This window comes from Biomphalaria glabrata, chromosome 6, assembly GCF_947242115.1.
Source record: "Biomphalaria glabrata chromosome 6, xgBioGlab47.1, whole genome shotgun sequence".
Classification (NCBI taxonomy): domain Eukaryota; kingdom Metazoa; phylum Mollusca; class Gastropoda; family Planorbidae; genus Biomphalaria; species Biomphalaria glabrata.
The window spans coordinates 5,739,390-5,763,528 of record NC_074716.1 but is presented as its reverse complement, the minus strand read 5'-3'; the positions used below and the strand labels follow the sequence as shown (position 1 = coordinate 5,763,528).

Genomic DNA, 24,139 nt, shown 5'->3' with positions numbered 1-24,139 from the left:
ATCCTGATGGCTTTCTAAATTTCATAATTTTAATAAAGGTGTTACTCTTATCAAATGTGAATATTCGTTTGTTATGAATTTCACTGCTCTATTTTGTGTCTGTTCCAGTTTCTTAATGTTTTCTTGAGTTGAGGGGTCCCAACAAGAGGATGCATATTCTATTATTGGCCTAACCAAGGTTAAATAACATTTTAGTTTTATGTTCTTATTTGATTTATAGAAAGTTCAAGTCTCTTGCTAGTCTCCCCTTCAGCTTTCACGCCAGTCCTTTACAGAAGATAAAAGAGCGTTAATGAGAATTTAAGTAACGAAGCAAGAAAATATAAGCGTGAGATAGAATAAAAGAGAAAAGGGAAAAAAAGAGAGAGAAAAGGGCAATGAAAATTAGCAAGAAGAAAAAAAGAGTAATATAAGAGGAAAGAGAAGAATTAGAGAGAAGCTTAAGCGATATAGAGAGAAACAAAACATAGAGATAACGAGAAATGGCGAGACAGAGAAAGAGCGAACGAGAGAGAGCGTAAAAAAATAAGACAAAAGTGAGCAAGAGAAAAAAAGAGAGAAAGTAAAATAGAAAAACACTGAGAGATAGAATGAGAAAAGAGATAAAGAATAGAAGAGCAAAAATAAGTAAAATTTAAAAATACAAATATAGAAAGACAAAGACATATTAAGGGAAATGTGTATTTACAAAAATGAAAACAGCAAAATATAAAAAATACTTCTTTAAAAACTGCGCGCTATAAAAGTAGTTCGTTTTTTTTTCAACTTTCAACTAAGATGAAGTTCGTATTAAATTAAAAAAATGGAGAAAAAAAGATTGACAGATTTTGTGTGGTGCCCCAGCGGTCCAGCAGATCAAAGAATAGGTGAAGGTGAATGGAGAATTAGATGTGAGCCTGGCCTAACTGATGTCTTATAATGAATATCTTATTGTTTTGTAAAGGGTCAATCTCTTATTCAAATCCTCAAGGAAAAAAACATTTCCGTAAAAAAAAATATATTTTTTCTTTTGGTTGGGTGTCTTATATTTGTAATGTCGCACTGCAGTTCACGCGATAACACGAAAAACTACTTATTAATTGTTGTTTTAAATTCTGTCCAACTAATATGCATACTAAATAGATTTTTTCTCTTTAAAAAAATAGTAATACAAGGGAAGGTACAACACAATCAAGGCCATATCTTTTCAATATTGCAAGGTTTGCCACCCTTTTTCCATAAAAAAAAATTATAAACACCAATTTATTAACTAATTGTTTAATTTTTCGATTTTTATTCATGTATGGTTATCGAATATGAATATTTCATAATTGATTAAAAATTTCAACTTGAATAATGGGAAGTGGAAGAAAAAGAATTCTCCCGGACAGACAGACAGACGGAATGAGTTAATAGTTTTGTTGAAAGAGCAATCATGTTTAAAGGATCCAGAACTTCTCATGTCAACATCACGATATATCAACAGCTTATGAGACGTAAACTCAATCTAATCATGTGCCTGTTTCTCTTCAAGTGAACAATTTTAATTAGATCTGTGTAGACACTTGTTATGGATGTCACGCACGCGCTTATGAAGAGGGAAAACATGTCCTCCCCACAGCAGACTCTTGACCCGTGGTGATGAAGAGGGAAAACATGTCCTCCCCACATCAGACTCTTGACGCGTGGTGATGAAGAGGGAAAACATGTCCTCCCCACAGCAGACTCTTGACCCGTGGGGATGAAGAGGGAAAACATGTCCTCCCCACAGCAGACTCTTGACCCGTGGGGATGAAGAGGGAAAACATGCCCTCCCCACAGCAGACTCTTGACCCGTGGTGATGAAGAGGAAAACATGTCCTCCCAACAGCAGACTCTTGACCCGTGGTGATGAAGAGGAAAACATGTCCTCCTAACAGCAGACTCTTGACCCGTGGGGATGAAGAGGGAAAACATGTCCTCCCCACATCAGACTCTTGACGCGTGGTGATGAAGAGGGAAAACATGTCCTCCCCACAGCAGAATCTTGACCCGTGGGGATGAAGAGGGAAAACATGTCCTCCCCACAGCAGACTCTTGACCCGTGGGGATGAAGAGGGAAAACATGCCCTCCCCACAGCAGACTCTTGACCCGTGGGGATGAAGAGGAAAACATGTCCTCCCAACAGCAGACTCTTGACCCGTGGTGATGAAGAGGAAAACATGTCCTCCCCACAGCAGACTCTTTACCCGTGGGGATGAAGAGGGAAAACATGTCCTCCCCACAGCAGACTCTTGACCCGTGGGGATGAAGAGGGAAAACATGTCCTCCCCACAGCAGACTCTTGACCCGTGGTGATGAAGAGGGAAAACATGTCCTCCCCACAGCAGACTCTTGACCCGTGGGGATGAAGAGGGAAAACATGTCCTCCCCACAGCAGACTTTTGACCCGTGGGGATGAAGAGGGAAAACATGTCCTCCCCAGAGCAGACTCTTGACACGTGAGGATGAAGATGGAAAACATGTCCTGCCCACAACAGACTCTTGACCCGTGGGGATGAAGAGGGAAAATATGTCCTCCCCACAGCAGACTCTTGACCCGTGGTGATGAAGAGGGAAAATATGTCCTCCCCACAGCAGACTCTTGACCCGTGGGGATGAAGAGGGAAAACATGTCCTCCCCACAGCAGACTCTTGACCCGTGGTGATGAAGAGGGAAAACATGTCCTCCCCACAGCAGACTCTTGACCCGTGGGGATGAAGAGCGAAAACATGTCCTCCCCACAGCAGACTATTGACCCGTGGGGATAAAGATGGAAAACATGTCCTCCCCACAGCAGACTATTGACCCGTGGGGATGAAGAGGGAAAATATGTCCTCCCCACAGCAGACTCTTGACCCGTGGTGATGAAGAGGGAAAATATGTCCTCCCCACAGCAGACTCTTGACCCGTGGGGATGAAGAGGGAAAACATGTCCTCCCCACAGCAGACTATTGACCCGTGGGGATGAAGAGGGAAAACATGTCCTCCCCACAGCAGACTCTTGACCCGTGGGGGTGAAGAGGGAAAACATGTCCTCCCCACAGCAGACTCTTGACCCGTGGGGATGAAGAGGGAAAATATTCCCTCCCCACAGCAGACTCTTGACCCGTGGGGATGAAGAGGGAAAACATGTCCTCCCCACAGCAGACTCTTGACCCGTGGGGATGAAGAGGGAAAACATGCCCTCCCCACAGCAGACTCTTGACCCGTGGGGATGAAGAGGGAAAACATGCCCTCCCCACAGCAGACTCTTGACCCGTGGGGATGAAGAGGGAAAACATGTCCTCCCCACAGCAGACATTTGATCCGTGGTGATGAAGAGGGAAAACATGCCCTCCCCACAGCAGACTCTTGACCCTTGGCGATGAAGAGGATCGATCTAATTAAGTCACGTGACACTGATCACGTGTCAATCAAGTTCAGAAGTCCTCTGACGTTGTACCAATGGAGACCTATATCTGCGAGCTTCAAGATTCGTTTGAAAACATTAAAACAGCATGGATGAAGATTTGCTCGGCCAGGTCTTGAATTCTATTTATTCCTCTTATAATTATTGTGTTTTTAGGACTGTAAAACAAGTTATAAATGAGATCAGAATGTAAGGGGACTTCACATTCACCTGTCTTTTATTGTCTTAGACTGTCAGGGCACCACACATGATCTGTCGACCGTCTTTCGCATTTCCTCTCTGTTTTATGCCTTGACTAGCATCTGTTTCAATAACAGGGAGTCTATTATTAGATTTTTTAAAAGGTTTGTAAAATGGTTTACATGTTTCGGATGTTCCTTCAGAGTTGAAGTCCTAATCCAAGCCTCCCGCAAGACGAAGGGGGATTGGAGCGGGCAGGGTAAGAACCCGAGACGACCGAACGACAGTCCAGAGCGCATACCTCAGGTAGCCATCCTGTTATCTTCCCATTGCTTTCTCTTTTTACCACACGAGATCTGTCAACCGTCTTTCTCCTTCCTCTGTGTCCTTCTGTCAACCGTCTTTCTCCTTCCTCTGTGTCCTTCTGTCAACCGTCTTTCTCCTTCCTCTGTGTCCTTCTGTCAACCGTCTTGCTCCTTCCTCTGTGTCCTTCTGTCAACCGTCTTTCTCCTTCCTCTGTGTCCTTCTGTCAACCGTCTTTCTCCTTCCTCTATGTCCTTCTGTCAACCGTCTTTCTCCTTCCTCTATGTCCTTCTGTCAACCGTCTTTCTCCTTCCTCTATGTCCTTCTGTCAACCGTCTTTCTCCTTCCTCTATGTCCTTCTGTCAACCGTCTTTCTCCTTCCTCTGTGTCCTTCTCATTCACTGACAGGCCTGTCCATTATTTGATGTTGTCTTCTCATCGATTTCTCTGTCTTCCTCTGCATTTTCTTCCTGGAACTGTACCCTGAAGGAAGACCTTTGCGAGTCCCGATGACCTTGTGCTATGGCCATAAAAGTTTTAGTTTGCATTTTGTGACAGTGATTGTATGTGTAACTCGAATTTCCTCAATTGTGGCGTGGTCTTTGTAAGGGAATGCACAATGCAGATTTACAGCTGAGACTCTGGACATATTTCATAAGTTAACATAAGTGGTAAGTACATTGAGATTAAAACATCGGATTAGTATTTGAAGTCATGTCAACCAAATTTAATCTTTACATATAAATACTGTATTCACTACTTACTAAACTAAATCATTAATATGCATTCAAAAATCATGGTTATATTAACCTAAATTAAAACCAATAGGCCTCTTTATTTCTAAAAAGAAATCTCAAGTCCCCGATAATCTAAAATATGCTAAATTGATTTCGTTCTTTAAGTATATAAAGTTGAAGATATAAACAAGCTGATCTAACAGCTGGTAAACGAACCAACAAAATCATTATTTATGAACAATTTCGGATATTCGCTCTTTGTAACGAACATAAAGAACAGATCTTGTTTTGACCACTCGTTTAAACCTTTATATCTGCTATGATGAATAACTGATGAGCTGCGGCGGGTGTGTATTACAATAAACAGTGTCAATGATCATGAACTATAAAAAAAAAAGGCAGCCGGAAAAAACAAAACAATAAGCAACGAACTGTCGACAATTGTCACTAAGTAACCCTTGCCCTCGATGAAGTGGAGATTATAGACACTCAGAACGACAGCGACCTCGGAAGTCTTTATCGCACTGTTTGCTGTCCTCAGTGTTGAGTATAACTATGCAATTAGAGCATGGAATGAGTTGCCTGAGCTAGCCAGGAAAACCAGTGACTTGGCAGAATTTAAGTCATTGGTTAATATGCATGACTAAATGCATGACGCGTAGGACGTAATCGTCTTCTTTTTTGAAGTAACGTCTGTATTATATAAGATAAGATAAGATAACAATGTTCGGAGAAAAAAATGGCTAGTGGACCATTAAGAAATAAGAATTAGTGCATCCCCATCATTTACATATGAAGGGATTAGAAATATCTAAAATAACCATTTTATTAGTTGTGATCAAAGCTAATAAGGTCAGAGGTGTAACCCGGAGAGGTCCAAAGGAAGGAGAAGAATGAAGAGTTATAAATTTAAAAGAAACTACGATTTGATGTAAAATAAATATTTTTATTAATTTTTGTTTCAACTATTGATTAGTTTGACGCTACTTACAGTGGCATTCCCTATAGCAGCATTCATGCACATATACACCTCACGTTAGTCGCCTCATTGGGGACTAATGGACATACTCCTTGCTTAATCTAACTCTAGAATTTATTACAGAATAACTTACAGTCTTACAAAACCATTTTTTTTTCATTGAATTTGTGACTTCGCATACAAGAAGCTACATTTCTAAAACAGGCTGATTGAAAATAATGGGGCAACAATTAAAAAACATAGCTCTATATTTCTCAAAGAAATGTATAAAACAAATTAATACCTAGATGGACACACATGTTCAGAGGCGGCGCAAGAAGTAGACGACGTGGGCAGCAGCCCAAGGTCACGCGGTCCGATGGGCCTCGAGCAGAGACATGGAGAGTACCCCATAGCAATCTAGACAATCTCTAATAATTGACTGTAAGCAACGATAAAGCCTGGAACGTACCCTCACCTAGAAAGTCCAAAGTCGCACAACAGAAGGGCCGGTCTTAGGCCACTGCAACCTATGCGGCCGCAGTGGGCTCCGCACTTTCATAGGCCCCCGTGCGAATTCTAGGTGTTAATTATTAAAATAAACCATTTTAACCTAGTATTAAAGGGTTTCTGGAATTCAGCTATAAATTGTAAAATATAAGAAAAAGTCATGAAAATGTCATGAGATTATTAAAATCTTCTGAAAACTGATGCAAATGACCTTAAAAACAGACAAAATTGTCATTTCTGGGTGTCATTCAATATGGAAAACGCCTATCCTACTAGCAATAAAAAAAAAACGGCATTGTAAGCTTTCATTTAATAAAAATGTAATAATAAAGCGAATTTTAACCACAACAAGAAGTTCAAATTCTTAATTTACTTTGAAAGTCACTGGCATACAAATATAGATCTAAATCTATCTCGACCTCTTAAAAAAAAGCAATACTTTGGTAGTCGACAGTAAATCTAAAAGGTAGATCTGAATGTTTATCAGCTTTTTGTTGCAAAACTACTATCAATTGTAGATGGCTACTAAAACTAATTTGACAGTGATTTGGTACTTAGTAAAGCATGAATAAAATGCAAAGACAATTTAATTCTCTAATATAAAATCTTAATCTTCACTTATTATCCTTATCACAACCCAGAATAGGCCCCACGTAATCCTTTTCGCATAGGGCCCTGCAATCTGTAGGACCGGCCCTGCAGATCAGGAAAAGTATTTTCTTTTTAAAGTTATGAACAATTGGCATTGACTATTGTTACGTTGCCAATGGAGTGCTGACTTATCAGTCAGATGGACAGAAGACGACTTACAGCAAAATACAAAACTTTATGTGCGTAAACGTGGTCTGAGCAATGTCTGTTTAATTAATAAGGTTAATTTCTAGTCTCAGTCAAAATGCTGCTTTTCACGTAGACCCTGCTGTAAACCACACATCCAAAGCCATTGCAGGTGGTAAGTTAAGCTCTCTTTTCGCCGTCTGTGCCTGTGTACTCCACTTTATTCTTTTTAGGAAGTTAATGGCTGATAAGATAATTTTTATTTGTCCAATCAAATGGAAATTCAGTTTGACTACAATTGACCATCTCCGCGTAACAACTGTAACAATAACAGTACTGATGCAAATACGAACAACATTCACACACGAAACACACACTTACAACCAGGGCTTTATGAATTAAACTTCTAAATACTTCTCGGTGACGACTAATGACCTTGTAACACTCTGACCGGAAATGGGATAAAGGAGTTTTTAAATCTTATTGTTTTAGTTTTAATGGAGAGGAGTTGACCGATTCGTTCAGATCTGATGTATCAGTGGGTTAATGGGAGCAGGTTGTCTTTGAGAATCGTGTTTGTTTTGTACAGGCATCTTTCAAGAAAAAGCTCTTCACTGACCATTGAAGGCAAGCTGACACCTTAGCGGGTCTTTAAAGCGCTTTCTGGAATATCTCTCTCAGATGGTATTCTTTTAAACTTGCCAATTTAAAAAATACGTTTTAACACACGGTGTTTCCTTAATGCATAAAAACATTTATTTGAAGGGAACACCGTAAACCGATTTGAAATATGTATATATTATTAACGAGATTTGGTAATTTAAACATATTTGTATTAAACTAATTAAAAAGTTGCTGACCCATGAAAGTAAGTTCTAGAATTCTAGTGCTCAATGTTTAACCTGCGGGCCATATATCCGAACTTGTAGCGTGGTACTATCTGGCCCCCTCGAAATAAAAGCCAGCAATGCCTAATGATGCCACCGAGGCTCATTTCCATTGGACTAGACAATTTCTGTGTGTGTGTAGTTATGCACAGTTTATGTGACTAAAGGTTATACGGCTGAAACATTATCATCGTCAATATTAATCATTATTATAGGAAATAAACATGTAGTCATTCTCTAGGTTTGCCCGTATCTGTATTAGCTGTGGGCGACATCTTTCCGACCATATCTAATATCTGGGCATTCATCTCATTTCTATAAGATGATTTATATTCGTTTCGCGACTGAAGGAGATCATATTAGTTAACTCTTTCTCTCCGTAATTATTTACCACATTCTGATGGAATCAACGTTTGTATCGTCGGTTAGGAGAGAAAGAGTTAAAGGACATCAATGTATTTTTAAAACGTCAGTATCATTATTATTGTCATTATTATAATTATTTTTATTGTTTACGCATAGCATGCCTCCCATGCTCACGTAGCATACCTCAGTGCGCTCTGATCCAATCACTTGTGTGGAAATGTGTGAGGTTTTGTGTGGAGGGAACGAGGTCTCGAGCAGAACGTTCCCTTGTCTTTAGGCGCTCCGCAAACAAAACTCTTAGTCTACCTAATTTAAACTCCTAGTCTACATCAGAATTTGAACGCATGCCCTCCTCTCGGCTAGATGGGTTAGCGGTTTATCCCACTCAGCCATGCATTCCCACTCCAACGCCTTTCTTTAACTATCAAGTTTTTTAACTATCGAGTTCTCCCCCTTGCTTCTATAGTTGGATATAGTTTATGCCCTTACACAATCAGATTTAAGTTAATCAAACAAAAACTATCCCACGCAGTAATCCTATTCCAAAGCCAAAATAGCCTTCACTTTAAACAGAAGGCCGCCTGTCCTGGGACCTGATCATGTGCAAGTCGCTCAGAACACCTGATATGCTTATGTTCATAAAGTAAAGTCGCGACATTCGGTGTATATAAGCGAGGTGGGAAGCGAGTCCTGAGACAAGGCAAGATGAAGCTCACCTTTGTCTTCGTTTTGGTCTTTGTGGCGCTTGCCAGTGGTGAGTAACTTTACAGCTTATCGGTATAGCCTTTAGATAGACATAAAGCTTCGATCCGTTCCGCAACAAGTTTTGTAAAGATGATTTTAAATAATTTCACTCACAATGTAAACAATGAAAATTTCATTTCATAACAAAATAAACTGTTGTTAGATCAATTGTGAGATTAATGACAATTGACCTCACAGATACCTTCGAAATCCTTAAAATCCCTAAGAAAATTCGCGTTGCCTGTCAGAGGACGGTATTGCTGCAGACTTGCCACATCACCTGAGATGAACTGCAATTGGTGACAAGGCAGAGAAAAGACATTTTTAGTTTTGTGTGAAATGTCTGTCCGTGCGACCGTCCCGTTTAGATCTCGTAAACTAGAAAAGATAGTAAAACTCTGACACCATTATATTTTAGACCATTCAAAGTTCTGATGCAACGGTTACTTTTTTTCTTTTCTGAAGTGAAAAATCAAATTTTTTAAATCACTTATGCAAGCTTTTTTTTTTTTTCATAAAAATACACCACTTTTATAACTATTCACTATTAATAGTAACAAACATTGAAGGCTCTTTAGATGGGTTAATTATTATTGACCATAATTTTAAAATACTTATACAAATGGTTTTAGATTTTTAGTCAAAAGAAAATAATTGTATTACATAAGTATTGCTAAGTTGTCATGTAAGTTCTGTCATACTAATTACTACATTTACACACAAAAAAAAAGTTTTTTTTTCAAAGAGAAAAATTCTATTTAGTATGCATATAAGTTGGACATAATTTAAAACAACAATTAATAAGTAGTTTTTCATATTATCGCGTGAACTGCTTTGTCTAAACACCATAATAGTACACATACACATAACTTTTTTTTTTTTACGGAAATGTTTTTTTCATGAGGATTTCAATAAGAGATTGACCCTTTACAAAACAATTAGATCAATTAGATATGACAAGACATAACTTAGGCCAGGTTCATATCTAACCTCACATTCCCTTTCACCTATCCTTTGGTCTGCAGGACAGGTGGGGCACCACACAAGATCTGTCAACCTCCTTTCTCCATTCTTCTCTGCCATTTGGCTTTGATAGAATTTCATTTTGAAAATGTTGATACCGGCCTTTTTACCTGCCTGGGTGGACCACTTCGGGGCCGATTTTGAGTTTGTGTTTCCACACAAACGGTCTTTGTAACCTTGTTTTTAATCGTTTACGTAATGTCCGGTTTCTTCTACCTACTTTACCATTCGCTAGTGAAAGTGTTAAAGCAATCACAGTGTCAATCTAGACACAGCAACCCAGACAATGCAAGTACAACAGCTAAGGAAGTAAATTATACAAATAGTCATTCGGTTTTGTTGAAGTTATAGCAGCCAGCATGCTACGGACAATAGAGGAAGGCAATAGTGACAAATAAAGATGTCGTCATATCCTGTTTATCTAATAACTCATTTCGTGGAATTGTGTATAGCGGCTAATAGAATCCAATTAGAGTAACAGTATTCGCGTGTACTTAAAACTAGATTTACTTTAGATACTTTAACATATATAGCAACTGATGGTAAGCGCTAGTGCATTAAACCATTGGCTGCCTTCAGTCATAAAAAGAGTATCATTTATCTCTTGTATTTTAGACATATGATAGTAGCTTATCCTTTCTTGTATGTGGTCCACGGGGAAGATAATGTCAAGCTCGTATAGGTCTTTTGTCGAAATTTGACAAGGGTGTCGTGTGACTAGTTCAACTACCGACTTTACTTTCCCAATCTTATGTCATGTAGTGGGATTGACTCGGAACTTCAGGGAGGTCATAACAATTCTGAATCGAGATTCGAACCCAAGACCACTAGGTCAAGATCTTAACCACTTAATATACAAATATATATTATATATATATACATATATTTATTTATTTATTTTGAATTATATAGTGTGTAAATAAAATTACTTTATCTTAATATCTTTAGATGGATGTTTAACGCATGTATTTGATTTTAGGGATACCCAGGCCTCCACCTCCTCCGAGAGATGGTCAGTCGCCTCCACCTCTGAGGGATGGACAATCGCCACCACCGAGAGACGGTCAATCTAGAGCTCCATTGAATGATGGACAATCACTCCCACCTTTAATTGATGGTCAGTCATTACCACCCTTAAGAGATGGACAATCGCCCCCACCACCAAGTGATGGACGATCGCCACCACCTCTAAGAGAAGGTCAGTCACCACCACCATTTCCACCTCCAAGGAGACCTCGCCAATTACCAACAGGACAGTCGCCACCACCAAGAAATGGACAGTCTCTACCACCACTGAGAGATGGACGATCCCCAACTCCTCCAAGAGATGGACAATCGCCACCACCACCAAGAGATGGTCAGTCACTACCACCCTTAAGAGATGGACAATCGCCACCACCAAGAGATGGTCAGTCATTACCACCCTTAAGAGATGGACAATCGCCACCACCACCAAGAGATGGTCAGTCATTACCACCCTTAAGTGATGGACGATCACCACCACCCCTAAGAATTGGTCAGTCACCACCATCATTTCCACCCCCAAGAATACCTCGCCAAGTACCATCACGACAGTCGCCACCACCACCAAGAAATGGACAGTCTCTACCACCACTGAGAGATGGACGATCCCCACCTCCTCCAAGAGATGGACAATCGCCACCACCACCAAGAGATGGTCAGTCATTACCACCCTTTAGAGATGGACAATCCTCACCTCCTCCAAGAGATGGACAATCACGACCACCACCAAGAGATGGTCAGTCCCCACCCCCACCAAGAGATGGTCAGTCCCTACCCCCTCCTAGAGACGGTCTGTCACCACCACCCCAGAGATGGTAGATCACCACCTCCCTTAAGAGATGGACAGCCACAGCTAAGCGGATAAGCTTGACAACTACTATTGGATTAAACTTATCGCAAAAACAAAGTTATTAAATCTTCTGGTTTAAGAAATGTATTTTCTTCTTAATTTTTTTATTCATAAATAAAATTCAAATAAATAAAATTTATTTTAAAACCTTACAAATAAATTTAGCAGTCTATGTACAAAATCTACAGAGAAGTGTACTCCATTTAACTAGTGATGATTTCTACATATGCATATCTCGAATGTCCAGTATCTAATTAAATGGTTGAAATTTCTGATGCCCCTACTGTTAATCTCACGTCACTGTACCACACACTTCTTCTTCACGTATCCCCAAGTCGGTTGTCTGTCTCCATTCTTCTTTGTATCTATCTTAAACTGAATCTCTTTCAATGGCAGGCAAGTCCATTCTTTTATGTTGTCTTCGCATCGCTTTCCTGCCAGCCTCCTCTTCTTTTTCCTGGTTCTGCTCCCTGAAGGAAGATCTTTGCCAACGCTTGAAGACATTGTGACTCTTTCCGTCTTATGCGCCTGTCTTCAATGATGGCTTTTCTTTTGAGTCTCAAATGTTTGTGAGAGCTCTCCAACTGTCTCTCAGAGGCCATCTGCTGCCAGCTATTTCCCTCAGAGTGAAATGGTTCCTGAGTTGCTTGAAGAGTCTGTTTTAGTTGGTTCCAGTTTGCCTTTTTGTCAATTTCCTGGAGCTTAAAACTGATAATTAAATACTCAGAGACAAAGACAAAGGCAAGTTTCTTATTCCACATGCTAGGACAAATCATGTAAACACCCTTTCTTCCCGACACCATTAGAGCATGGAATGGACTAGACTGACACAGGAACACCCGTAAGAGCGTAATCATCTTCTCTTTTTAAATAAATTCTGTAACTTTAAAAGAAAAGATTATGGACAAAATAACTTTCAATATGTGCTTCATCAATGTTGCATTATTAAATGTCTTTTTTAAGAAATTCGTAGGGTCTCCTTATCATAGTAATGAAACTTGTAGAATGTGGGTCAGTGAATTTTTAGACTATGTTTGTTTGTAAAATGTTTTACATGTTTCGGATGTTCCTTCAAAGTTGAAGATAATTACTTTCTAGTCCAAACCTCCAGCAGGACGACGGGGGATGGGAGCGGGCAGGGTTTGAACCCTGGACCATCGATAAATCTGAAAGACAGTCCAGCGCGCAAACCGCACGACCAGGCAGCCATATTCTGCAAACCAAAATCGTTTAAAACTTTACATTAGTTATGTAATTAACTTGTGAATTTTATAAGACAATAATAGAAAATCCTATGTTGTTGTAATTGCTAGTCGAAAGTTATTGTAAAGTAAAATGCAAAAAAATATATATATTGTTCAATAATTTAATTCAATAGAATGTAATAAATAGATATGGGAATAAGGTCCAATGGTGAACATAAGACTTCTGTCCAAACCGTAGAAAGTTAGATAACTACCCCCAACCTGTCTGTACAGTTATAAAATGTGTTCCTCGGGGCTTGCAACCACTTTTCTACAGGGGACAGTACCAGAAAGAAAGAAGGAGAGACAGAGGAAGCGATGAAAGGACAACATTAAGGAAAGGACGGGGTTGTCTATGGAAGAGTCTCTAATCTTGGTAGGGATAGAAAATCACAACAGAGAAATAGGGAAAGACAGAAATTAGATTACGTGTGGGTGCTTCAATGGTTCAACATACTGAAGAATAGCTGAAGATGAAAATGAAATGGTAGTTTGAAACACTGAGAATATTTTAAGTCATGATGTAGAATTAAAACTAGTTTCTAAGTCTTAAGCTATTCAAGCCAGTCCTGTTTGCACTTCACGACAATATATTTCCACTGAATATTGAAATGAGTAGGAGGGCCCGGGTTCGAATCTCGACTTGAGCTGAGATTTGTTTTGCTCATCGCCAAAATGACGCACGGAAATCTTTTCCGAGACACCCCCCCCCCTCTTTTCCCTCAACAGGTCCCCCAAAGAGATTGTACCAGAGAGCACTTGCTTTTTAATGTGCATGTTTATCTCTTTATTTAGGATTTTCTTTCAAAATAAAGATTGTTACTTCCGGGTCCGGCTTTAGGTAATTTGAGGCCCTAGGCAAAGTGAATAGGGTGGCCCCAAACGAAATAGAATAACAAAAACACAAAAAAAGGCCCAAAAATACGCAATGAATTAAAAACCTTTCCTGTATCTATATCTAAATAAATAAATAAGTTAAATTCATATAGCTTTGATAGCCCACTCATGCTAGATTTCAGGACTAGTGTTGACATTTCACCAAATAGAAGAAGCAATGGTCTTCGAAAATAGGTAGTTTAAATAGTAGGTCTAAACGTTTGTGAATAAAACATGTATCAAGTAGAGACTTAGAGCTTGGCTGGAAGTCAAAAAGCCCTAGAATTCTCCTATTCTTGAGAACGAGGCTAGTAGACACAGTCATGGAGTTCTGCTATGTTTGAGAACGAGGCTATCAGACACAGAGCCCTAGAGTTCTGCTATGTTTGAGAACGAGGCTAGTACACCGTCATAGAGTTCTGCTATACTTGAGAACGAGGCTAGTACACAGTCTTAGATTTCTGCTATGTTTAAGAGCGAGGCTATCAGACACAGAGCCCTAGAGTTCTATGTTTGAGAACGAAGCTAGTACACAGTCATAGAGTTCTGCTATGTTTGAGAACGAGGCTAGTACACAGTCATAGAGTTATGCTATGTTTGAGAACGAGGCTAGTACGCAGTCTTAGATTTCTGCTATGTTGGAGAACGAGGCTAGCAGACACAGAGCCATAGAGTTCTATGTTTGAGAACGAGGCTATCAGACACAGAGCCCTAGAGTTCTATGTTTGAGAACGAGGCTAGTACACAGTCATAGAGTTCTGCTATGTTTGAGAACGAGGCTAGTACACAGTCATAGAGTTCTGCTATGTTTGAGAACGAGGCTAGTACGCAGTCTTAGGTTTCTGCTATGTTGGAGAACGAGGCTAGCAGACACAGAGCCATAGAGTTCTGCTGTGTTTGAGATTTGATCCATGTTTCACAATGTATTCGCTAAACAAAATTTTCTTTGACTCCTTTGCTGAGGTCATAGGCGGCTGCCTAAAGTCCGGCCCTGCATACACCATGTCAAACTGTGGAACTGAAGAGTATCCGAGGCTAGCTACAGGTCTCGTCGACGCTGTCTGTTTAACCGTTATGTGCTGAAAAAGAAATGTCGTACTTCTATAGTCCTCGATAACAGAAAGATGCTTTTTAGGGCTAATGAAGTTTTATGAGAAAGGATATAGATCTAGAATATTCCAGATCAGTGTTTCTCAATCTTTTGACCTATGTGTACCCCTTTTATAATTTTTGTAATGCAGAGTAACCCTCGCCCCTCCCCTTACCACACTTTAATTTATTAGTAGAACATAATAATTGGATATTTTAAAAATCAGCAGAGTTAATGAGATGTAATGCGTACACCCTCAAAAGTATTCCCTTACTCCTGAGGGTACGCGTACCTCACTTTGGGAAACACTGTTGTAGATGATCAAATGTCGATGGTTATCTTGGACCAGACAGGGGAATGTCAATGGTTGGCAAACAATTAAAGAATTTGGCCTTAAAGAAACGAGGTGTGTTGTATTGTGCGTATCGCTATATTTAGCACAACACAATAAAAGGAAAACAAAGCATGTTTGCAATGTGGTGAAAATCTACTCGCATAGCTACCACATACTTGACATTTTAAAAATATGCCATACTTACTCACTGAGAGCTAATACAACCTATGAAGTGGAGCTTGATGAAGGAAGTTTGAAGCACATAGATCTATCATCATTTATGCAAACAGTTAGCGAAGTTTTCGCTCTATAACATTTGAGGATGTTTGTCATTACTTTAACTTTACTTCTTATTGTTCAGGTAATTATAAGTTCTATAGTCAATGTTTATCTGTTTGAGATTATAAATTTGTGTATCTCAATTCTATGTTGAAAAACTCGATATGACTTATTGGAGATTTCCACGATCAACTAAGCAATGTCAAGGACGCTTAATGGAACTTTGATGTTGTCTGCTAAATATAAACGAATTGATCTTTAATTTCGTCAATATCTTAATCCGCGGCAGTTTATCTTCGCATCTGATCTTCTTTGCTAACGCTAGTTAGTTAAATTGCACATTTTGTTTTCAAATAAGTTTAAAGTTGTAGAGTACAAGTCTAATCATCTTCTTTTTTTGAAGTAACGTCTGCGTTATATAAGATAAGATAAGATAAGATAAGATAAGATAAGGTAATGATTCCTTATTATTGAAATTATTTTGTGCTGCAACAGAAAAGCTTAGACAATTTGATACCACAGTCCAAAAACAAAAGTGCATACACATTATCATACACCTTTTAAAAACAAAGGTTATCACCATTTCATTAGCACACCGGATTCACCCAAAAAAGAGCCATTTATAGATTTTTCGCCATGTATACAAATCTCTGAAATGATAACAAGAAGTCCATGTCGCGGGCTAGGCACATCTGGCTATTTGTAACACAGAATGCATCACTAGAGTTTAATTATTAGAATTTATTAGAATTTAATTATTCACACACCGTTATTTTAAACCTTTGAAACACATCAGGTCTTACTCTTTGTTTGAAAGTTCAAGTCGATCTCTTCTCTTCTGCTGCTTTTTTTTTTTTAGTTTCATTTACTATCGTGGTTGTATTGCGGTTGTATTGTGGTTGCTCTGTGGTTGATATAGCCATGGATGTCAAGCGAGGCTGACTTCTTGTCGTTTAACTCTTTCTCTCCGTAATTATTGTCCACGTACCGATGGAATTATTCATTTTGTTCATGTGTGTCTCACTACCCTGTTATGATCAAACTTCAATAACTTTTTGTATGTAATCAGGAAATGTTATTTAAGGTATATAATAATAGAAAAATGCATGTTCTTTTATATAGCACAAATTAAAGTTTATAAAATCAAAAATTAATTTAATGCAATGTGGTCAAATCATCATTGGTATCGTCAGTTACTAGTAAAAGAGTTAAATCCTTCTAACTGGCATACGTCTCAAACAACCTCAGACTAGTTCAGCATATGGCTTAAATGGTCTAGTCTTAAAGTCCGCGATACATTGATTTTAAAAGGACGTAGTATTGAATTAAAATTAGTATTATTCTTACTTACAGTTATCATTTTATCATTTAGCTAAACGCGAAATTTAGCAGAGAGTGTACACATCAGAGCAGTTCATTGAAGCCTTATGGGAGCAGGTGCATCGATAGCAGTGAATGTTTCAACAACTATTGCTATAGTAACAGGTGCCAGTGCCCTTATGATCAAATCTTTGACAGTCAAATTAATTTATGTTTACCAAGTAAGTAATAAAGAAAAAAAGGCATTGCAAAACATTCTAAGACTAAATGTTTGCATTTAATTTAGATTGTTGTTTTTATTTAAATTTTACTTTATCTCTAGAACGTGGTTTATCTTGAAATAAATTCATTTCACCAAAACCACATTTTGTTCAAACATTTCTAGTTAAAATACTCATTAATTTAGTATTAGAACTTGTAGCCAGTAACAAAATGTACACCAAATTTAATAGTACAGAGGACACTAGGTAACGAAACATATAATTAGCCTAGGTTGGATGGTAAGAGTAGGGGCCAGCAACCCTAAGCCAAACCTAAAATGTCCAAGCGCATGGATCAACGTACAAACCTAGCTCAATCCACAAACGCTTATATATTAAAAATAGAAAAAATGTACACAACCATTATCTTATACAAAGAAATCCAATACTCTAATGTGGGCAACCCCTGCTTGTATGCATGCATATATTATACACCTTATTTCGAAAACGACTCTAATGATTTTCTTTAAAATTTCAAGATATTTGTATATTAATGAGAAAAAAAATTCTGAACTCATTGGTTACATCGTGAAAACTCGAGGTCTACATTTACATTTGATGGCTGTCTGGTCGTGCGGTTTGCGCGCTGGACTGTCGTTCGGATTTATCGACGTCGAGGGTTCAAACCCTGCCCGCTCCCATCCCCCGTCGTCACATTGACCATGGTATTAGACGCATCTGATCCATTATACAGCGTGATTTTATCACAGCATTCTTCAAAGTCCTTGCTCAGCAGTCTGGAATTATTATATACAATACTCTGAAATTCTAATATAGAATATGTTCCTTTATAATGAAGCGCTTTGGAACGATATCTAAAAATATTAGATCTAGTCTCAATAAGGTATTATGCTGCTCAAACAGGATTCAGATTTAATAATGGAGATTTTCATAACAAGTATACAAAATACTTTTAAAAAAAAAAGACAATTCCTTCTTAATACAACTTATCGAGCGATATTTACTCTTAATAACCAATGAATAATGGATACAAAACAACAACAACAACTGGCCTCCCCTTGCATTCCCCCAACCCTACCAAGAAAAAAATTCTGGTTCAGCGGATGTATAAAATCTACTATTAATTTTTGAAACTCTGTAATGAATAACCGAAGGCGTAGTCCAGTGATGGGAACACCTTTGGTGTAAGCGAGCCAAAAAGTTAAAGGAAACATTTTGGCGGGCTAAAATATTTTATAGCTAAATAATACGGAAATTTAGTATTAGGTAGATTTATTGAAACCGAAATTAAACTAATGCGATGCACAAAGGATGGACGCCTGGTCGTGCGGTTTGCGCGCTGGACTGTCGTTCGGATTTATCGACGTCGAGGGTTCAAACCCTGCCCGCTCCGATCCCCCGTCGTCCTGCGGGAGGTTTGGACTAGGAAGTAAACTATCTTCAACTCTGAAGGAACATCCGAAACATGTAAAACATTTTACAAACATCATTTTTTTGAAAATGTTTCATTATCGAAAAAATTAATTTTGGCTGGAATGCTTTATGACGTCAAAGGAACAACTTGACACCACTTACGTCACTAGGTTCACAGCAGTACACTAAAACATTTATCCGCAAACAAGAAAAAGTTTTAATGAATCAATTGACCTAATTAAACATGTGCGCACCGTTTTATTGTAGGCTCTATTAGCCTTGTCAACAAGGTAAAAGCCACCTACACGGCTCTCTGCAATTAAAGTGTAAACAATATATAAAGCACTTAAAGCACAATAACCAATCATACATTGTATTTTTTGTTTCTTCCAAAAATCCTAACATGTATTGTCGTTTGGTAAACTAATAGATCTCATCCATAAATCCTCTTGGTCAAGTTTTCTTTTCATAGCAAATGATTTGGTTAATATGTATGACCAACTGCATGACGCGTAGGACGTAATCATCTTCTTTTTGGAAGTAACGTCTGTATTATATAAGATAGAGATAAGAAGATATTTCATTTTGCTGGTGAATAATTACAATGTGTTCCTTCTTCATTCTTAATTACCTCTTTAAAGTCTTTATTTACATGAATTATGAGTATAAATATGCGTAAATAAGTGCGCCAAAATTATTTCAGATTGTAATACTAATATTACACGAAGAGCCGGCAAAATCTCTACATCCGTCAGGAATGAAGGCAGGAAACGATATAAAGATTGCAAATGGATCATAATGGATTCAGCAAACTCGTATGTCGTATTCAGGTAATTACTCTAGAAATTAACTCATTGTAAATTAACTTCAAAAGGGGGGGGGGGACTGTTAAGGTGGATGTCTCAAGTTCAAATTTACTTGAAGGCTGGGATTTTGATTTTCGGGATTTAAATTTTTAGGACTGACTCTAGAATGGCTACCCGACATTAGTGGGGGACAAAGTAAAGGCGGTTGGTCGTTGTGCTGGCCACGCTACATCCTCATTCGTTAACTGTCAGCGTCAGAAACAAATGATATTAACAACATCTGCCCATCGATAGAAAGGTATAAAATGTGCTCTTTGCTAAAATGTGTACTTTGCTAAAATGTGTACTTTGCTAAAATGTGTACTTTGCTAAAATGTGTACTTTGCTAAAAATGTGTACTTTGCTAAAATGTGTACTTTGCTAAAATGTGCACTTTGCTAAAATGTGCACTTTGCTAAAATGTGTACTTTGCTAAAAGTAATAAATGTAACGTGCTATTAATTCTTTAAAGACATTAAAATGTACTTGATGATTGACACTTATTTTATAGTCACCTTTTAATAAAACTTCATATGATATATAGAGGTTACTTCAAAAAAAGGAAGATGATTTCAGCTCGCATTGCAGCACGTACCAAAACTCAGACACAGTTCATTCTCACATTGAGCATTTCGGAAATAAATAAAGTCAAGAAACCCCTACATCGATGATGTAGAAGCAGATCTGCATCAGCTTGGGGTTAGGGCGTGGAGAGGAAAGGCCCAGGAGAGATCTGAATGGAAGGATGTGTTGAAGCAGGCCAGAGCCCTCCATGGGCGGTAGCGCCACTGGGATGGATGGATGGAAAGTTCCCCTTTCAGACCTTGTGGTCTATAGGGCAGATGATGTAAAGGTCATCCTTTTTCTGTGGACCACGGTTTACGAGGGTGTCATACCTTTCCCCCAACTAATGTCAGACAATATTTGAGCTTGGTGGACTCAGAGACTGCCAAAGATGCCAAAATTAAAAATCCCAGTCTTCACCAGGATTCGAACCCTGGACTCCCGGTTTGGAAGCCAAGCGCTTAACCGCCCAGCCACCGCGGAAATGGTCATCTTTTTTACGCATTTTAGAATTTATTTATTTATTACCAATGCACATTACAAAGGTTTGTGTCTGCTCTATAGCAACACGTTTTCTAAACGCCGCTCATACAGTGCTCTCTCAATGTGAACTAAAAAATAAGAATAAAACGCTTTTTGGCCTAGCGTAGAAAATCTAGTCCTAATAAAAACCCATTTCTAGCTTTAATACTCTACAAATGAGCATCAAAAATAAGAGTACTCTCGTCTCATAATTATTATTTTGCAATTTTTAGATACATAATCTTCTTTATCAAAAGACTGAATGCAACACTAAATTGTGATTTTCGTGTGATTTTGATAATCAATTACTAGATCTAGATCTAAAAAATTAAATTATATGTTACATAGGTTAGGGTAAAAAAAAAACAACAACTTTACTTCTTTGAACTACTTGACAAAACAACGCCTTGATCCAACTTTCTACAAAATATTCACGATCGATCAGTCGCGGATAAGAATTTATTTCCGGTTTCCAGTCTAGTAGTAGATATAAGTCTATGAAAAATACATACTGTTTGCGCACTGGACTGTCGTTCGAATTTATCGATGGTCTCGGGTTCAAACCCTGCCCGCTCCCATCCCCTGTCGTCCTGCGGGAGGCCTGGACTAGGAAGTAAACTATCTTCAACTCTGAAGGAACATCCGAAACATGTAAAACATTTTACAAACATGTATCATATAAAAAAAAATATAATTAATGAAGATGTTTTTAATTGTTTTACTGAAATGTACGCGTGCCGCTGTCAAATTTAATATAAAAAGAAGTCATAGAGGTAAAAGAATCAGGAACTTCTTTTAAAAAATACTTTAAATTTTATAACTTATCGGAAATATGCCACACGCCTCAGCCATTTGGCCAATTTGCGATCTGGCCACACTTTCGGTCTTGTCCGTAGCATGTATACTATTGCACCTAGTTAGTCATACACATACTGAAACCATTCTTTTAAAGGTTATAAATAGGAATAAATAATTCTAAATAAATCTGTCCCATGCTTCCCTGCTATACGCATGCGTGATTCACTGTTCAATTTTTTTTTTTCGTATCTTTGTTTTCTTTTTACATTTTTTTTTTCTTTTTAGCTCTTCAGTAAAGATGGATTCACTTTCATCAGAGTTAAAGTCAAGACATCGCTTGGATCTCTATGATTATCGCGTTACTTATACAAACTTTGGCAGAAATGGGAACTTGGAATATTTAGCAAGCGCACACGCTTCCGATGAATATAGCAAGACCTATGCAACGACACTTAACTCCGGACTCCAAATTCAAGTTGATTTTGATAGTCCTAAAATCAGAGGACTTGATTTCTTAATCGTTTACAGAGTTTATGGTAAATTTGTTGTTGTTGTTGTTTATTATTAAAAAGTCAAATAAATAAAATAGATTTACTTATGTGGACATAGGTCTACTGGTCTACAAAGCGGATATTATACGCCAGCGAATTTTAACATTTATAGTTACGCCACCCCTTTATACAACGTTCACTATGCGACGCCCCAAAATATAAAAAGAAGTATATTTTCGTTTACAAGCTTTATTAACTAAATGCTTTTGCTCATGTTATAAAATGTATATATTTGATATACTTGTATTTTCATTGTTTGAAACTGAACGAAGCGAAGCGGTATGGCATAATGCATTAGTACAATATCAATTATGCCATGGGTAATGTTATATATGATATCACACCTCTCAATCCTCAACACGGTCCCACTGCCCCGGAGCATATACAACAGCATGAGAGGAAACAAGGCTCTTCACTAGCCAAGGCTGGACACAGCGACAACCTGGTTTACTCACGGCCCGAAATCTGAATCAACGATACACAAAACCAGACACCCTGGCACCCTGTAACATAGAATAAAACCGAGATCTAGCGATGCCGCTAAACCAAGAAACTTCAGCAGCGACACAAAGGCCCGCAGGCATGAGCTCCCCATACTGTCCTTTGGCCCGAGTATCCCATTATTTATTACCTTGAATGAGAACGGTCCATGAATTACAGTATCACTTATCCTCCCTCCTATTCACCCTAATGAATAGTCCTATATACACTGTCAATACTTCTGCTGTTAAGTTCTTTATCGAACAATTTGATTGGCTCTAGGATACTAATTGGACGGAGCTCATTTTTATTATTCTATCTGGCGAATCGTAACGGTCAGATAATTTGTCCGGAATTCCCCCTCCCCCCTTTTATATTCTTTTTACGTGAGATTTCCCGCATTTCAACATACCAATTTTTGACCCGTGAATTCTAGTATCTATTGCATTGAATTGAAAAGGCCTGCATTAAAACACCCCCTTCCCAAAACACACTCGGTTTTTGTGAATTCCACCACTTCTCGCCCCCACCCCCCGTCTTGACATTAAATTAGCCTTTGCTCCAATCCTCGCTACTAAATCGGAAACTGTTCACGTAACGTCTTACTCGGAAGCGTTTGATAGTTGGCAACTGTTGATGTGTGTTTTATATAGGTTGCACCACTCGGCGTTTGGGAGTAACATCCCTTGTAACTGTTGTTGTCAACCAAGATGGCGTTAGATCTAACAGCTGATTTCATGTCTTATAAGTTATATCCAGAGTCTTGTTATTATTCGTTCATGATAATTAACAGCAACTACGAAATACTTCAATGTATCATTCATTAGTTATTCAGTGTGAAATAGTCGCTCTTACGAGGGTCATCAGATTCTTAAAAGAATAATCTTCTAAAAAAAAACAACTGTTTTGTTGCTTGTTTAAAAATGACAATATATCTAGTAGTTAGTAGTTTTATCATACAGTTTATGATTGCGAAAGTGCTAAAGTCAAAATGCTGTATTAGTGGGTGTTGAGTGCGTGGGAAATGCTTGATAATTATACAGCATCTATCATTAACATCACTGCTGATATTTCTATTGAATTTCAAACAGAAAAGGATGCCCAAATAACTGACACGTATGGCGTCATAGCAAGTCCTGGCTACCCCAAGAGTTATCCTGCATCGTCAAGATTCACCTGGACTATCTTTGGAAAGTCAAACACTTTCATGTAATTATCTTATCTTATAAATTCCAGACGTTACTTTAGAACAGAAAATAATTACTTCCTGATGTAGACCTTCGACTAGATTTGGAAATACCCCAACAGATACACGCACTTCTTTGACTTTTCTTCGGCTTAAATTAAATTATATTATGTTTCGACCGTGACCCCCCCCCCTTATTTGTAGTTTTACTTTTTCTTTTTTTGTGTTCAACCTTTAATCTTAATGCAAGTAATGTACAGTATTAGACACCGAATACATTTCTTCACATTATACGTTGCGTGCCTAGAGACAAAATGCATTTTCCTAAAATGTTGTTTGTGTTTATTTGTTTTACATGTTTCGGATGTTCCTTCAGAGTTGTAGTTACTTCCTTGTACCAAATCTCCCGCAGGACGACGGGAGATGGGAGCGGGCAGGGTTTGAACCCTGCACCATCGATAATTCTGAACGACAGTCCAGTGCGCAAACGGTACGACCAGGCAGACATCCTAAGGCCCCAATGGTGAATTTAATGCCACATTCTCCTTCCCCTTTCTCCATTAATCTTGGTATTTTGTTCTCCAAATAAAAAGAAATACATTAAATTTGATTTTATTAATTGTAATTATTTATCTCACCGCTTTTTA

General features: G+C 38.3%; 2 protein-coding genes across 2 annotated transcripts in view; both read left to right on the top strand.

Annotated features, from left to right (window-relative positions):
• The first annotated feature begins 8,788 nt into the window (after nucleotides 1-8,788).
• On the top strand, nucleotides 8,789-11,852 carry LOC129926809 (basic salivary proline-rich protein 2-like). The gene is made up of 2 exons (XM_056032988.1): nucleotides 8,789-8,883; nucleotides 10,876-11,852. Exons 1-2 carry the CDS (start codon nucleotides 8,835-8,837, stop codon nucleotides 11,736-11,738), a joined length of 912 nt encoding a protein of 303 aa, XP_055888963.1. The 5' UTR covers nucleotides 8,789-8,834; the 3' UTR covers nucleotides 11,739-11,852.
• A 3,547-nt stretch (nucleotides 11,853-15,399) lies between these two features.
• LOC106051280 (uncharacterized) overlaps nucleotides 15,400-24,139 on the top strand; it is a 30,483-nt gene continuing 21,743 nt past the window's right edge. The window contains exons 1-5 of the mRNA XM_056032986.1: nucleotides 15,400-15,674; nucleotides 16,965-17,133; nucleotides 19,250-19,376; nucleotides 21,561-21,811; nucleotides 23,398-23,515. Of these exons, the coding sequence (XP_055888961.1) occupies nucleotides 15,636-15,674; nucleotides 16,965-17,133; nucleotides 19,250-19,376; nucleotides 21,561-21,811; nucleotides 23,398-23,515 (704 nt within the window). The 5' untranslated portion in view covers nucleotides 15,400-15,635. The remainder of the gene's footprint in view (nucleotides 15,675-16,964; nucleotides 17,134-19,249; nucleotides 19,377-21,560; nucleotides 21,812-23,397; nucleotides 23,516-24,139) is intronic.